The sequence below is a fragment of the Schistocerca cancellata genome, chromosome 9, assembly GCF_023864275.1.
Source record: "Schistocerca cancellata isolate TAMUIC-IGC-003103 chromosome 9, iqSchCanc2.1, whole genome shotgun sequence".
Lineage (NCBI taxonomy): Eukaryota > Metazoa > Arthropoda > Insecta > Orthoptera > Acrididae > Schistocerca > Schistocerca cancellata.
In genome coordinates this window covers 33848882-33866461 of record NC_064634.1, presented here as the reverse complement: position 1 = coordinate 33866461, position 17580 = coordinate 33848882, and the positions used below count along the sequence as shown (strand labels likewise).

The 17580-nt window shown below is 45.1% G+C and overlaps 1 protein-coding gene across 1 annotated transcript in view; it reads right to left on the bottom strand.

Annotated features, from left to right (window-relative positions):
* The window catches only part of LOC126100754 (uncharacterized), an 842175-nt gene that overhangs the window by 211809 nt on the left and 612786 nt on the right, over window positions 1-17580 (bottom strand). The window contains exon 3 of the mRNA XM_049911378.1: window positions 13554-13687. Within this exon, the coding sequence (XP_049767335.1) occupies window positions 13554-13687 (134 nt within the window). The remainder of the gene's footprint in view (window positions 1-13553; window positions 13688-17580) is intronic.

Genomic DNA, 17580 nt, shown 5'->3' with positions numbered 1-17580 from the left:
GATTTGGAAACTCCACTAGAACACAGTATTTCTGACATTACTGGGTATGGCCAATCAAAGTGACTCGGTATAAACAAATTCAGCAGACGAGAGGAAACATAGTACTATCCTGACCATAGCAGATGCTGAAAGGGCCGCAATTAATCTCATGGCACTTTGGGACCCTGGTCAGCTAGTAGCTTAAGGCGGATCGAAGCTGGATTGCTTGAAATGCTGCAACCTCACCCGAAATGTTTTGTTGCAGTTCTTGAAGACTATGATGGTTGTTGCGATACACCATAGACTTGAGGGCTCCCATCACAAAGTAAACGCACACTGTCAGATCAGTTAACCTGAGTGGTCAGTCAGGGCTGACATCTGCTAGAAACTCTGTCAGGCGTGAAGACTGTGCAAGTGCGCTCCAAGGTTCGGCCGAATGTATGGCACTTTTTGGTGAACTGCAGCCACATTTTCTATTGTGCGGGCGCGTTTTGGAATTTTTTTGACTTGTTCAAAACAGATCCTGCCTAACGCCATTTTCGCACTGGTATTTTTTTCTAGCACTTTGACACCATTAAAGGTCTCACGAAACAACTGACCACACCGTTTTAACGACTTTTTTGACACGTAACTTTCCACAACTAACACCCATTGCTCCACTGTGAGTACCATTGTCCCCCCTGCAGTGCTCCACTCACACTGACACAGCCCACACTATGCTCTGAACCTGTGTGGATCAAGTGGCAGACGTACACGTGGTGTTTGCGTCATCAGGTGAGGCTATGTCGACCAATCGTATCCGCTCGTCCGGGCCACTTTTATTTGCCCCTCTCTGTATGAGTCATATCACATAAAAATGGTTCAACTGGCTCTGAGTACTATGGGACTTAACATATGTGGTCATCAGTCCCCTAGAACTTAGAACCACTTAAACCTAACTAACCTAAGGACATCACACACATCCATGCCCGAGGCAGGATTCGAACCTGCGACCGTAGCGGTCACGTGGTTCCCGACTGAAGCGAGTCATATCACAAATACAAATTGCCGGCCGGAGTGGACGAGTGGTTCTAGGCGCTACATTCTGGAACCGCGCGACCGTTACGGTCGCAGGTTCGAATCTTGCCTCGGGCATGGATGTGTGTGATGTCCTTAGATCGGTTAGGTTTAAGTAGTTCTAGGCTCTAGGGGACTGATGACCTCAGAAGTTAAGTCCCATAGTGCTCAGAGCCATTTGAACCATTTGAACAAATACAAATTATCCATCTTCCTACATAAAACATTGTAGATATAAGATTGATTTGTGGATAACATTAATATTTAGTTGAAACTGCGTATATTAAAATCAACTGTAATTCAAAAGGAGGTGTGGAATACGTAAAATTTTATACCGCAATTGAAAAGCACATCGTAAGTCCCGATAGAATATCATGTTGTATTCATTAGTAGAATAATAATCAGATGATTTCTCTTTGCATGGTGTAATTTTGATAGATTTACCATTTTTGTGACTGAAAGAAAATCAACAGAAGCAGACGCGACTGTACCATCTGGAAATGACCGACGTGGGAAGACTGAAATGCTCTTACAGTCTATGTAATGTAGTTAAGCAGACTGAAGCTACGAATGGAAATTTGTATCGAGGTCGAGATTCGAATCTGGGTAGCCTGTTCACCACACAGATGCGCTGAACACTACGCCACACTGGCACAGTGAATTGGCACAACGGCACAGATTGCCCCAGTACATCTCCCTCATCAATCCAAATACCCTTTCACGCCTCAACTCGCTTAGCATTCCACCTAAACTCGCAAACTTAGCAAATGTTGTGGAGTAGGCACCTAATATCGAATGGGGCATCGTCAGGCCCTTTGGCCTGCAGTAAGACTCCGTGGAATGAGTTTACAAGTCCTTGGTACTCCTCTGGAAGCAGCTGACACCAAATCATTTGCAATACGCAGCCAATATTGGACTGTTCGCGTGTGCAGGAACCATGGCAAGGAGCCCGTCTTCCATGACATCTCAGGTACCCTCGATGAGGAGCAAATTTGAGTTCAGAGGTGGCCATCTCAGCCTTTGGACCTCCCCTGCATCTTCCTGGAAACATTTCCGGGCGACATGGGAGTGATATTACTGCGGGTAAAGACTGCTTGAAACACCATATAATCATCAGGCCGTTGTAACAGCTCATCATACTGAGGAACATTCAAAATCCTTTCCAGAACAGCTAGGGGGCTTTTTCCATACCAGGAAAATGCAACCAACACCTCATAACAGAGACAACACCCCCATGAACCACACTTTCTTGGCAGGTTGGACCCATAGATTCATGTGGTCTACGCCACCCACGGTGCCTCACATCAGACTGGTGGAACTGAAATCGTGAATTGCCTGGCCATATCACGTTACCTCATTGCGCCCAACCTTGATGACTGGCGACAAATGCAATGTGCCCGATGACGTTGGGTGAACAGTGCCACCCATGTGCGACGCCAGCTCCCGTACCCCGTGGAACCAATGTTGCTACGGACTGTCCACTGCAAGACGAGTCCAGCACGACTTGTGCTCAATTGAGGGGTCACTTGTTGCGTTGCTGCCCTTCTGTCACGTTTGGCGATCCTTCTCAGATGGCGCTGGTCACGGTCATCGAGGGTGGCTGGACGGCCAGCAGATTGTCAGCTTGTGAGCTGTGAGACCCTCATTCAGCCACTCACGACACACGCTGGACGTGGTTGAAAGTGTAAAGCCGAATTTATGCGCCACTGCCGAAATCGAAATTCCCATCCGTCGGACACCGACCACCATACCCCGTTTGAACGGCACCAGCTCACAATGACGTTGCATGTTACACTAATCACTTGCACAACCACATATCAGAACGTCTCCTGTACAACAACAGGTGGCACAGTGGGCGTGTGGTGTCCATATAGCACACCTGCACCATCTGTGCTACACTGTCCCACGACGTTTGCTAAGTCAGTGTATGCATTGTTGTAGCGTTGCAAGACAGCCACGCCACTCGGAAGTAGCCGAAATGCACGCGTTGCACACGCCGGCTGGCGTGAGGTCTGAAACAGGATACTTAATGAATGCTATAAAGGAAAGTACGTAGCTGCGGAACTACTTAACTTTAATCCATCATTGTGGTACATCGCTCCTGACGATACAAATGAGACTCTTTAAATACAAGCACTGTAAGGCTAATGGCGCCTTGCTAGGTCGTAGCCATGGACTTAGCTGAAGGCTATTCTAACTGTCTCTCGGCAAATGAGAGAAAGGCTTCGTCAGTGTAGTCGCTAGCAAAGTCGTCGTACAACTGGGGCGAGTGCTAGTACGTCTCTCTAGACCTGCCGTGTGGTGGCGCTCGGTCTGCAATTACTGACAGTAGCGAGACGCGGGTCCGACATGTAGTAATGGACCGCGGCCGATTTAAAGCTACCACCTAGCAAGTGTGGTGTCTGGCGGTGACACCACATGCATAATAGATTTTTCAGCCTTGAAAATAACTCAGTAACCATATACTTGTATTTGATTATTCATGATGTAATGATTGTCTAAATTTAAATAATCGATCATTTTATGAATTTTTCATTGAAGATTGGTCAACTGAGTTCTAGTTTGTAGAAAGGAGGTGGTGAGTCTGTTTCAAGTGACTCGTCATGGGCCGTGGATCTAAATGTTATCACGTTTGGAGGAGGACCTGCTGTGTCGGTGGTAGTAGAAGTTTCGGTGTGGGACAGGCAGCAGATCTCTGCTTTTGAGCGGACCGGTACGTTGTTCAAAATGGTTCAAATGGCTCTGAGCACTATGGGACTCAACATCTTAGGTCATAAGTCCCCTAGAACTTAGAACTACTTAAACCTAACTAACCTAAGGACATCACACACACCCATGCCCGAGGCAGGATTCGAACCTGCGACCGTAGCAGTCCCGGGGTTCCGGACTGCAGCGCCAGAACCGCACGGCCACCGCGGCCGGCCGGTACGTTGTTCACCAATTAGAAAAAAAAATCGCCACTGAAAAATTTTGCACTTCATGCAACAAGTTTAAACGGATGACGTATTGAGTCGATTGTTGCTTTCAGTTACCACCGATTTTTTAAAAAAAGGAGAGACAGTTCAGAGGATGATGTGAGTAAAAGACTTGTTAAGTTATAGATTCCAGTATGTTGCCCTCCGTTCATTAAAGACAAGCGCATCCTCAGAAGAGATCCAAGTACGTGTGATAGGACCACTCTTGTTCTCCGCATACTAAAATTGTTTGTCTGACGTATGTGTTAAGAATGAGTCTGTAGCAGGTTTCAGATGTTGCTATAGTGTACGGGAAAGTCTCTTCGTTGAGTGACTCTGAGGATACAAGATGACGTAGACCCAATTTCTATTGATGTGATGCATGGCACGTTGCTCAAAGTGCAGAAAAACGTAAATTAAAGCAGATAAACAGGAAAAAAAGTGTTGTAACTTTCGAATACAGAATTAGTAGTGTACTGCTTGTCGCAGTCATTTCGATTAAATCCCTAGGTTCAACGTTGCATAGCAGTATGAAATGGAACGAACACATAATGACGGTAGTAGGGAAGGCGAATGGCCGACTTCGTTTTATTGAGAGCATTTTAAGAAAGCATAGTTCATCTGGAAAGGAGACCACGTATAGAACACCAGTACGATCTATTCTTGAGTTGTCCTGCCAGAGTGTTTGGGGTGCCAACCAGGTCAGGTTAAAGGAAGGTATCGAAACAATTCAGAGGTGGGCTGCTAGATTTGTCACCGGTAGTTTCGGTCAACATGCCAACATTACGGAGAACTAAATTGGGAATTCCTGGAAGGAAGACGCCGTTCTTTCTTGGAACAGTGTTGAGAAAATTCAGAACATAGTCATACAGGCAGTCGTTTTCCGCTTGCTCTGTTTGCGAGTGGAACGCGAAAGGAACTGACAAGTAGTGGGACAAGGCATTTTCCGCCTCGCTCCATACGGTAGTTGGCGAAGTCCGTACGTAGATGGGGATGTACGAGGGCAGTTCAATAAGTAATGCAACACATTTTTTTCTGAAACAGGGGTTGTTTTATTCAGCATTGAAATACACGTGGTTATTCCCCAATCTTTTAGCTACACAACACTATTTTTCAACGTAATCTCCATTCAATGCTGCGGCCTTACGCCACCTTGAAATGAGAGCCTGTACGCCTGCACGGTATCATTCCACTGGTCGATGTCGGAGCCAACGTCGTACTGCATCAATAACTTCTTCATCATCCGCGTAGTGCCTCCCACGGATTGCGTCCTTCATTGGGCCAAACATATGGAAATCCGACGGTGCGAGATCGGGGCTGTAGGGTGCACGAGGAAGAACAGTCCACTGAAGTTTTGTGAGCTCCTCTCAGGTGCGAAGACTTGTGTGAGGTCTTGCGTTGTCATGAAGAAAGAGAAGTTCGTTCAGATTTTTGTGCCTACGAACACGCTGAAGTCGTTTCTTCAATTTCTGAAGAGTAGCACAATACACTTCAGAGTTGATCGTTTGACCATGGGGAAGGACATCGAACAGAATAACCCCTTCAGCGTCCCAGAAGACTGTAACCACGACTTTACCGGCTGAGGGTATGGCTTTAAACTTTTTCTCGGTAGGGGAGTGGGTGTGTCCCCACTCCATTGATTGCCGTTTTGTTTCAGGTTCGAAGTGATGAACCCATGTTTCATCGCCTGTAACAATCCTTGACAAGAAATTGTCACCCTCAGCCACATGACGAGCAAGCAATTCCGCACAGATGGTTCTCCTTTGCTCTTTATGGTGTTCGGTTAGACAACGAGGGACCCAGCGGGAACAAACCTTTGAATATCCCAACTGGTGAACAATTGTGACAGCACTACCAACAGAGATGTCAAGTTGAGCACTGAGTTGTTTGATGGTGATCCGTCGATCATCTCGAACGAGTGTGTTCGCACGCTCCGCCATTGCAGGAGTCACAGCTGTGCACGGCCGGCCCGCACGCGGGAGATCAGTCTTGCTTGACCTTGCGGCGATGATGACACACGCTTTGCCCAACGACTCACCGTGCTTTTGTCCACTGCCAGATCACCGTAGACATTCTGCAAGCGCCTATGAATATCTGAGATGCACTGGCTTTCCGCCAAAAGAAACTCGATCACTGCCCGTTGTTTGCAACGCACATCCGTTACAGACGCCATTTTAACAGCTCCGTACAGCGCTGCCACCTGTCGGAAGTCAATGAAACTATACGAGACGAAGCGGGAATGTTTGAAAATATTCCACAAGAAATTTCCGGTTTTTTCAACCAAAATTGGCCGAGAAAAAAAATGTGTTGCAGTACTTATTGAACTGCCCTCGTAGATGTGCATACTGGACGCCCATAAACGGTTCGAACGGAATGCAAGATTGGAAAGAGGTCAGTGTTGGTGCTTGCCAAGCGCTCGAAAAATTTCGAAAGAACAGAAGGGGTTAGTCATGGTATGTGACACAAATTTCTCGCTAATGACCAGAACATGTCGCACGTTACCCAGCGTGGTCCACGTCTTGTTAAACGGCATCGTGAGAGACAGGTAGGTTCCTATGGGGTCCTGCTCCACAAGCGTCAGTCTCAAAACTCATTGAGTCTACTACTGTAGAAAAGAGGAGTGACAAAAATCATGGGATACTTTCTGTTATCGTGTCTGACTCCTTTTGTCCAGTATAGGGCAGCAACTCGACGTGGCATGTACTCAATAAATCGTTGGATGTCTCCAGGAGAAATACTGAGCCATGCTACCTCTATAGCCGTCCATAACTGCGAAGCTGTGGCAGGTGCAGGATTTTGTGCACAAGCTGACCTATCGATTACGTCCGATAAGTGTTCGATGGGATTCATGATGTCGGGCTATCCGGGTTGCCAAATCATTCGCTCGAACTGTCCAGAATATTCTTCAAACCAATCGTGAACAATTGTTGGCTGGTGACACAGCACATTGTCGTCCATAAATTTTCCATCGTTGTTTGGGAACGTGAAGTCCATGAAAGACAGCAAATGGTCTCCAAGTAGACGAAAATCCCATTTTCAGTCAATTATCGGTTCACTTGTACCAGAGTACACAGTGTATTCCAACACAGCTCACACTCTTATAGAGGCACTACCAGATTGACAAGTGTGTTGTTCACAACTTGGGTGCACGGTTTCATGGAGTCTGCGCCGCACTCAAATACTACCACCAGCTATTACCAAACTAAGTAGGGATTTATCTCACCAGGCCACAGTTTTCCAGTAGCGTAGAGACCAAACGATATGGACAAGAGCCCAGGACAGGTACTGCAGGTGAAGTGGTGCTCTTATCACTCTTGTCGGCCGTCTGCTGCCATAGCCCATTAAGGCCAGATTTCACCGCAGTGACGTGACATTCGTTTTACACCCCACATTAATTTCTGTTGTTATTTAAAGCAATGTTGCTTGTCTGTTAGCACTGACAATTCAACTCAAACATCGCTATTCTCGGTCATTAAGTGAAGGTTATGGGGCACTGCTTGGTTTGTGATGAGAAGTAAAGCTTAAAATTTGGTTTTTCTCGGCACATTCTTGAAACTGTAGATCTTGGAATATCAATTCTGTAACGATTTCCGAAATGGAATATCCCATTCACCTAGTTCCAACTACCATTCTGATCTCGGAGTCTGTTACTTCCTGTGGTGACACCATAACCATGTGCAGGATTGTGAAACTGTTACTGTAGAACAATCGCTGCGAAAATTATTCAGTGTGAACTTTATCCTGAAATTGTCTGTATGGATGTCACCAAAAAAATGGCAATGAACAGTCAATTATTACGCCAGATACTGGTCCTCAAAGGAAGTCAGAAAAAGTGGAATAGTCGCCCCCAACTACTGCACGCGGGGTCTTACTGTCCGAGATCGGACCTTAACCTCCAGCAATCGTGGTTGGCGGACAATGCTTCCTGCCCCCTCTGGGTTCGGGCTGACCCCACATCCCAGAATCTTAACGCCATTCAGGTTGCGATACTGTACACCGGTTATGGACCTGCTCGGCCGAGGCATTTCTCGTCGCTCTGTCGCGATGCCTCTGCACATTCGCACGCAGTCCTGACATTCATCATCCATTCAAAATTACGCAGAGCACTCCACTGCCAGTCGCCATGTGTTATGATATCAACGAATTTCCATGTTTTCAGCTTCAGAATGACAAATTTATTCAGGTTATTAATAAAACCGGGACGCATGATGATTGTCGGTTTCACCTATTCTCACTATGTATTGTAGAATCAGTTTATGTAATAGTAACTTGATACACCCCGAACAAACTTCAATGCTTTCAACTTGGTGTCATTATTACATTAATGTTGCCGGAACTGTATGAAACCGTATTAATCACATAATTATTTTAAAGGATTCAGCGCTGGGGCGCTTGCGCCTAAAAACAGTGGGCTATCGTTTACAAACAGATCCCACGAACATTAATTTGCAGACTACTCACAAGAAACGAGAAATGTGTATTTGTGTGCGACCTTACCCTATGACCTTATAGACGAGCTATTGCTATTCAGTTAAGAATCTCGTGAGTGAGCCCAGCAACATATCATGTGAGCAAAATGGTTCAAATGGCTCTGAGCACTATGGGACTCAACATCTTAGGTCATAAGTCCCCTAGAACTTAGAACTACTTAAATCTAACTAACCTACGGACATCACGCACACCCATGCCCGAGGCAGGATTCGAACCTGCGACCGTAGCAGTCCCGCGGTTCCGGACTGCAGCGCCAGAACCGCTAGACCACCGCGGCCGGCATATCATGTGAGCCTTTACAAGGTGGCTCAAAGTGGAGACCTGATAGAACGGCAGAAGGGAGATATCGCGTCTGCAAGTGCCCATGTCCTCACTGTGACAGAAGTGGCCCCATATGTTGGTATATCATGGCAGACTTCCAACCTGTCCTCCCGCAGCTATGTAAAAGCGGTGTAAGAACAGTGGTCATAAAAAGATCCTAACCTATAGAATTGGGAACGAATGTCACGCTTTGTCAAAGACGTCTAGTTTCAGTGATGAAAGGAATTGCTGATGTCAGTGAAAGATGGTCTACCTGAACCAGTTTCGGAGCCAACATTGCGGTGGGAACCGCATGATAAGGGCTTTGAGTGTTGGGTATCTCATAGAAGGGCATTTTTCAGAGAGGCACATAAAACGTCACGTTTCCAGTGGACCAAACACAGAAACATCATAGTAGCCGTGTGGAGACATATCGTGCGACCCCACAGTCACGGTTTTAAATCTTGTAATCCACAGTGTGTGGATTATATAGTTCAGAATCTCGGTAGTTCCACTGCGTTTTGGAAGTGTTTCCCTTACCAAGACTTGGACGCACTTATTCGGGTTACCAGCACGCTAACGCCCCACGACTAGCCTTTAAAACACCTGATCGTATCGTCATAGAAAATACCTGGGACCAATTGGAAAAACTGTAGAAACGTAGCAGTCAACATCCCCACAGTTTGGTATTTCTACCTCATCCAGTCATCAATGAGTGGCTCTATCGGCAATACGCCGTAACTGTAAAGACCTGTGGGCCTTGTTGATAGTCGAATGGGGGATGTTATCAAGACTAGGACTGGTGTAAGCGTGATACCTCCTGGAGGGTGACTAATAATTTGTCCGGTGCGAGAAGAAACGTCGGAAAGAGATCCTTGATCGGTGTACTTCCATAGTTAGAGAATGTGTCCACTCTAGATGTATAGTGCTAAGTGAAATGAAAGGTATAGCTTTAGAGTGTGTATGAGAACGAAAAGAAATTGACTCGTGCGATGGCGCGGGATCGACAGCTTGTCTTACTGTGTCTTTGTTTAACTTCCGAGAACTCGTTTACCTCCTGCATCCACAGGCGGCAGCTGGCGCTACGCCCATTTAAGCGGATCAGTCGCGCTTGCGGAGACAGACGTGTGCTTGAGTTACTTGGGACATTTTCGCCTGAAATGGACTTGAGACGGTACATTTCCATATAATTCCCTGTGGTGGCCGAGTGGCGGACTTCTACTTGGCACCTTCTACTCCTGGTGAGCTTCCTGCAGCCGAGGAGTGGCTGTTGACTTTGCGAAGCGCCTTAGAGAGAAGTTAGCCTAAGTGCATGAAGTTTGGCACACGACGTCGAGACCTATGAAACTGTCACTCTAGGGTAATCGCAGCGAAAATTATTTCGTGAGAACTTCCTGCTAATACTGTCTCTATGTATCTCACCTGAGAAATGGCACTGAAAATTCATTTATTGCTGCATGCCATTGCTAAAATTTCATGTGTGTATTTGTCACTATCATTTATGGTGAATGATTATACTTACCCTACCTTCCTCTGGATGGAACGATACAGGGGTAATACAGCCCACTGTTCTAATATGTCAGCTGGGGACCTTACTTACTTTCTTAAGTTTGTAAGTAGGCTGTTTAGGTATTTATATTTGTAACGCCACGTAGCGCTCTGTATGAAAATCACTGGCTGTGTTGTGTGCAGTTTGTGGCTGGTTTTCATTGTTGTCTGCCATTGTAGTGTTGGGCAGCTGGATGTTAATAGCGCATAGCGTTGCGCAGTTGGAGGAGCCGCCAGCAGTGGTGGATGTGGGGAGAGAGATGGCGGTATTTTGAGAGCGGACGATATGAACGTGTCTCATTAAGAAAGAGTAAATTTGTAAGACTGGATGTCATGAACTGATATATACAGGGTGAGTCAACTAACATTACCGCTGGATATATTTCGTAAACCACATCAAATACTGACGAATCGATTCCACTGACCGAACGTGAGGAGAGGGGCTAGTGTAATTGGTTAATACAAATCATAAAAAAATGCACGAAAGTATGTTCTTCAACACAAACCTACGTTTTTTTAAATGGAACCCCGTTAGTTTTGTTAGCACATCTGAACATATAAACAAATACGTAATCAGTGCCGTTTGTTGCATTTCCAAATGTTAATTACATCCGGAGATATTGTAACCTAAAGTTGACGCTTGAGTACCACTCCTCCGCTGTTCGATCGTGTGTATCGGAGAGCACCGAATTACGTAGGGATCCAAAGGGAACGGTGATGGACCTTAGGTACAGAAGAGACTGGAACAGCACATTACGTCCACATGCTAACACCTTTTTATTGGTCTTTTTCACTGACGCACATGGACATTACCATGAGGGGTGAGGTACACGTACACACGTGGTTTCCGTTTTCAATTACGGAGTGGAATAGAGTGTGTCCCGACATGTCAAGCCAATAGATGTTCAATGTGGTCGCCAGCATTTGCTGCACACAATTGCAGTCTCTGGCGTAATGAATGTCGTACACGCTGCAGTACATCTGGTGTAATGTCGCCGCAGGCTGCCACAATACGTTGTTTCATATCCTCTGGGGTTGTAGGCACATCACGGTACACATTATCCTTTAAAAGTACCCCACAGAAAGAAGTCCAGAGGTGTAAGATCAGGAGAACGGGCTGGCCAATGTATGCGTCCTCTACGTCCTATGAAACGCCCGTCGAACATCCTGTCAAGGGTCAGCCTAGTGTTAATTGCGGAATGTGCAGGTGCACCATCATGCTGATACCACATAAATCGAAGCGTTTCCAGTGTGACACACTCTATTCCACTTCGTAATTGAAAACAGAAACCACGTGTGTACGTTTACCTCACCCCTCATGGAAATGTACATGTGCGTCAGTGAAAAAGACCAATAAAAAGGTGTTAGCATTTGGACGCAATGTGCTGTTCCAGTCTCTTCTGTATCTAAGGTCCATCACCGTTCCCTTTGGATCCCTACGTAATTCAGTGCTCTCCGATAAACACGATAGAACTGCAGAGGAGTGGTACTCAAGCGTCAACTTTAGGTTACAATATCTCCGGATGTAATTAACATTTGGAAATGCAACAAACGGCACTGATTACGTATTTGTTTATATGTTCAGATGTGCTAACAAAACTAACGGGGTTCCATTTAAAAAAACGTAGGTTTGTGTTAAAAAACATACTTTCGTGCTATTTTTTTTATTTGTATTATCGAATTACACTAGCCCCTCTCCTCACGTTCGGTCTGTGGAATCGATTCGTCAGTATCTGATGTGGTTACGAAATATATCCAGCGGTAACATTAGGTGACTCACCGTGTATAAATGAGTTTTGAACAATATTAAGGTAAATACATTGTTTGTTATCTATCAAAATCTTTGTTTTGCTAACTGTGCCTATCAGTAGTTAGTGCCTTCCGTAGTTTGAATCTTTTATTTAGCTGGCAGTAGTGGCGCTCGTTGTATTGCAGTAGTTCGAGTAACGAAGATTTTTGTGAGGTAAGTGATCTGTGAACCGTATAGGTTAATTTAGTCAGGGCCATTCTCTTGTAGGGATTACTGAAAGTCAGATTGCGTTGCGCTAAAAAAAACCTATTGTGTGTCACTTTACGCACAGTCATGTATAATTTTTCTAAGGGGACGTTTCAAGTTGTATGGTAATCACGGAAGGGCCAAAGCAGAAGAAAGATTCTGCGCCGTTGAACCACAATTACATACTATCAATAATTTTTTGTACCCTGCAAATCTTTCAGTTTCTTGTTTAAAGCGATGTTTTAACGACCTCACTTTTCCTTTCTACATGTGTTCCTTTCTATTAGTTACATTTGTACATTTTGTATCCAGACTGTTACTACTATTCCCAGGTCCCAGAGGGCTTATGTCAACGCTAGTAAACAGAAGTACGTCTTATTGTGTTGAAGTAAAAGTTGTTCATTAATTCTGTGTATCAGAGGCTGCATTCTTATTAATCTCATAAAAACAGTTAAACCATTGATTTGATTTGATTTGAATAAATTTTATATTATGATTAAATGTTGAGACATATTCGTCAACAAATCGGGTGGTATTTTGGTGGAAGACCAATCCCAATAAGTGTTGTGCTTAAAACGTGGTCCAAATTATTCCTTGCACTTTACCACTTACCCTATCTATCACAATTACAGGTAGTGAGAGAAAGAGACACGGAAAAAGAGAGATTATATTGTAATTGAAGGTGTAAGGGGGAGGAAAGAGGGTAAAGGAAAGGAAGGAAAAGGAACTGATGATATCAGCTGCATATGCGGAATCAGCAGCGAGAAGTGAAAATGTGTGCCGGATGGGGACTCGAACCTGGGATCACCTGCTTATTGGGCAGTAGCATTAACCACTGCGCCACCTGGACTCAGTATTAAATAAAAATGCGCAGACCATCTCGGCATACTCCTGAGCCAACCTACATTCTAACCTAGTGTCACCTCTTACAGTCGCTTTCCATGTCCTCCTTGCTCATAATTTTAGTTACCCACTAGAGGTCGAACGTAAATATGCATCGGCAGTCATGGTTGTGGAATCATAGCCCATCGAAGCGCATCAGTTATGTGAAAAAGAGATTGGCACAATGCTAAAAGGAGAGAAAACCAAAGACAGAGAGTAAGAATGGTGGCAGATAAACTTGTAGAGAGAGAGAGAGAGAGAGAGAGAGAGAGAGGGAGAGAGAGTTTAAGAGTAAGCTATCTGGAGTTGAGTCTATATGCGACGTGTACTTTAGTAGCGGTACTCACTGGCTCTTCGTTGACGATCCACAGCAGAGTGGCGGCCGGGCGGGACCACGTGCTGGAACACGTGGCGTTGAGCGTGTCGCCCGTGCGGTACCGCGGCTTCACGCCAGAGATGCTCGGCACGTCGTCTGGCACCTCTGTGGGAGAAACGCACACAGTAACTCTCTCATCTGTTTCGGCTGATTGCAACTTGAATATGTCTCTAGTTGCAAGTTACAGGCATGTAAATAAACGTCTTAACAACGGATTTAAATATACGGACTACGTCGGGCGCGAAATACGAGGCGCATTCAAGTTCTAAGGCCTCCGATTTTTTTTCTCCGGACTGGAAAGAGATAGAAACATGCGCATTGTTTTAAAATGAGGCCGCGTTCATTGTCAATACGTCCCACAGATGGCAGCACCGTACGGCAGATGGAATTTTACCGCCAGCGGTGAGAATGAGAACTGTTTTAAATACATAAAATGGCGACGTTTTCCTTACTTGAACAGCATGCAATCATTCGTTTTCTGAATTTGCGTGGTATGAAACCAATTGAAATTCATCGACAGTTGAAGGAGACATGTGGTGATGGAGTTATGGATGTGTCAAAAGTGCGTTCCTGGGTGCGACAGTTTAATGAAGGCAGAACATCGTGTGACAACAAACCGAAACAACCTCAGGCTCGCACAAGCCGGTCTGACGATATGATGGAGAAAGTGGAGAGAATTGTTTTGGGGGATCGCTGAACAACTGTTAAATAGATCGCCTCCAGAGTAGGCATTTCTGTGGGTCCTGTGCACACAATCCTGCATGACGACCTGAAAATGCGAAAAGTGTCATCCAGGTGGGTGCCACGAATGCTGACGGACGACCACATGGCTGCCCGTGTGGCATGTTGCCACGCAATGATGACGTGCAACGACAGCGTGAAGGGGACTTTCTTTTTGTCGGTTGTGACAATGGATGAGACGTGGATGCCATTTTTCAATCCACGAACAAAGCGCCAGTCAGCTCAATGGAAGCACACAGATTCACCGCCACCAAAAAAAAATTGGGTAACCGCCAGTGCTGAAAAAATGATGGTGTCCATGATCTGGGACAGCGAGGGCGTAATCCTTACCCATTGCGTTCCAAAGGGCACTACGGTAACAGATGCATCCTACGAAAATGTTTTGAAGAACAAATTCCTTCCTGCACTGCAACAAAAACGTCCGGGAAGGGCTGCGCGTGTGCTGTTTCACCAAGGCAACGCACCCGCACATCGAGCTAACGTTACGCAACAGTTTCTTCCTGAAGTGATTCCTCATGCTGCGTACTCATCTGACCTGGCTCCTAGTGACTTTTGGCTTTTTCCAACAATGAAAGACACTCTCCGTGGCCGCACATTCACCAGCCGCGCTGTTATTGCCTCAGCGATTTTCCAGTGGTCAAAACAGACTCCTAAAGAAGCCTTCGCCGCTGCCATGGAATCATGGCGTCAGCGTTGTGAAAAATGCGTAAGTCTGCAGGGCGATTACGTCGAGAAGTAACGACAGTTCATCGATTTCGGGTGAGTAGTTAATTAGAAAAAAATCGGAGGCCTTAGAACTGGAATGCACCTCGTAAATACTCTTGACACAGAAGATCTACGTGTTAGGTTTCTGGAAAAATATATTTACATGATGAAGGACGCAGCCAAACGGGGTCCAGAGGGTTCGGCCTCCCCCTATCACCTAAATAGGACTACTGAAACTACACACGACACAGTTGCCTCGTAGTATGATTGAAACATATTTTCATTTTCAGTCATACGACAAAAAATGGATACGCACTTTCGATATTCAGTGAGAGCAACGAAATATTTTGAACTATCTACACATCAATACCACTACCGGCTGCCGACTATCCCTACTGTTGGCAAAACCAGTAGCTCTCCGAGCTTGAGCTCAGTTGTTTTGTTAATCAAAAACATGGTCCAAAGGGCTCTGAGCACTATGGGACTTAACTGCTAAAGTCATCAGTCCCCTAGAACTTAGAACTACTTAAACCTAACTAACCTAAGGACACCACACACAGCCATGCCCGAGGCAGGATTGCAACCTGCGACGTTAGCGGGCGCGCGGTTCCAGACTGTAGCGCCTAGAACCGCTCGGCCACTCCGGCCGGCTTTTGTCAATCAGTTCAGTTCTTAGTTGCAGTTGAATTTAGTGTAAGTGCTAACGCTTACTGTTTTTGTGCTGTTTGCTGTTTTGATACCTTCTAATTATTGAAAGCTTTGTAACAAGAAAGAAGAAGACACCCGATTTTTATTCGTCCGACAGTGTTATGGTGAATTAAAAATATGTATTTACTACTACAATAGTCTAATCACCTACTTATAGTAGTTTAATGTTAGCATTGGAGTCATTATTTAGACGAGCCGGCTGTTGTGGCCGAGCGGTTCTAGACGCTTCAGTCTGGAACCGCGCGACCGCTATAGTCGCAGGTTCGAATCCTGCCTCGAGCATGGATGTGTGTGATGTCCATAGGTTAGTTAGGTTTAAGGAGCTCTATGTTCTGGGGGACTGATGACCTCAGATGTTAAGTTCCATAGTGCTCAGAGCCATTTGAACCATTTTGAGCCATTATTTAGACACGTCCGAAAGAACTGATACCATCTTCATATAGTTAAGACTAATCGCCCATTGACCTTCTTCTTCTGTGCTGGATCCACACGCATTGTGTGAACTGTTACGGGACTCGGTAAGATTGTCTGCCGCGAGTAATGATTGTAACGGGCAGGGGCACTGCGAATGTAGTGCGTGGATAGTAACTTGAGGTTGTGGGTCTCCCGGGGACCGTGTCCTCGGTAACTCAGATGGACAGAGCGTCTGCCATGTAAGCACGAAATCCCGGGCTCGAGTCCCGGTCGGAGCACACATTTTCAACTGTGACCGTTGATGTATATCAGCGCCTGGCGACAGCTTAGGGTCTTGCTTTAATTATCATTTCACTATTTAGAAGCTAGTAAAACTTTGGGGTTCTAGTATTTCACAAGGCAAGACGACGGTAAATATCGTAATGTATAACATTAAATTAAAATCTGTGCATAAAAATTCACTTGGGTTTGATCAACACAAATATCGCCCGAACGGCGATGGTTGCATTTCTTTAAAAAAAAAATGTTCAGTATTGTATCATTAGTAGCCCAAATGGCAAAATGTGACCCAGTCTCGTCACCCAGGTGGTACTCAGTTAGAAGAAGCACTTACAACACGGAACGATGGTGAGGTATTAGTGGAGAACGGAAGGAGTATTTGATGACACCACGTTCTGTAGTTCGTTCGTTTCTAAAGGATTTTTTCAGCGATCTGCTCGAATACATCAGAGCAGACTGCTTCATACATCCCTCCCTTCCCCTTTCGTCCAAAATCTATTTACTCTTTCTTAACACACTATAAACCGATACCAACGATTCCCTGCACAATTAAATGTTAAAATATGCAGGCACTGATGCACTATCAAATGACTAAACATGCACAATCAAAGGAAATACATACAATGTCAGAATTTAATCTGTGTTCCGACGCACTTTATTTTATTTAAAAACAATGTACAACAACCAGTTTTTCCCATTTCTCCACCGTGTGTGTAGCTCTGCGAGTTGAGCCGCTGAACTAAATTTCCTTGGATTCTGGGGCGGAGGTGATTTGAAGCAATACGCCAGAAACATTGAAAATGATTTTCTGTGATTACAATTTTCAGTTTAGGTGAATGCCGGGTTTGGTCCACTGTAGCTAATTCTTTCCAAATATGACTCTTTCCTGACAGATTAAACTGTAGTCACACTGCTTAAATGAAAAGAGCTGCATTGAAGACGAGCGGACCATTTCTTCGGGGACTCCCGACACTAAAACCTGTATAATAAATAAATAATAATCCAAATTCTCCTCATTTAGTATCAATCATTTGTCTATCGTGACGTACTTTAATGCAGAAAGTGATATTTCTTACACTGAAAGAAGTGACAGACGCATATTTAATTGAGGAAATTTGGTAAAGTGTAAGGTTGAATAATTCCAGATCCGT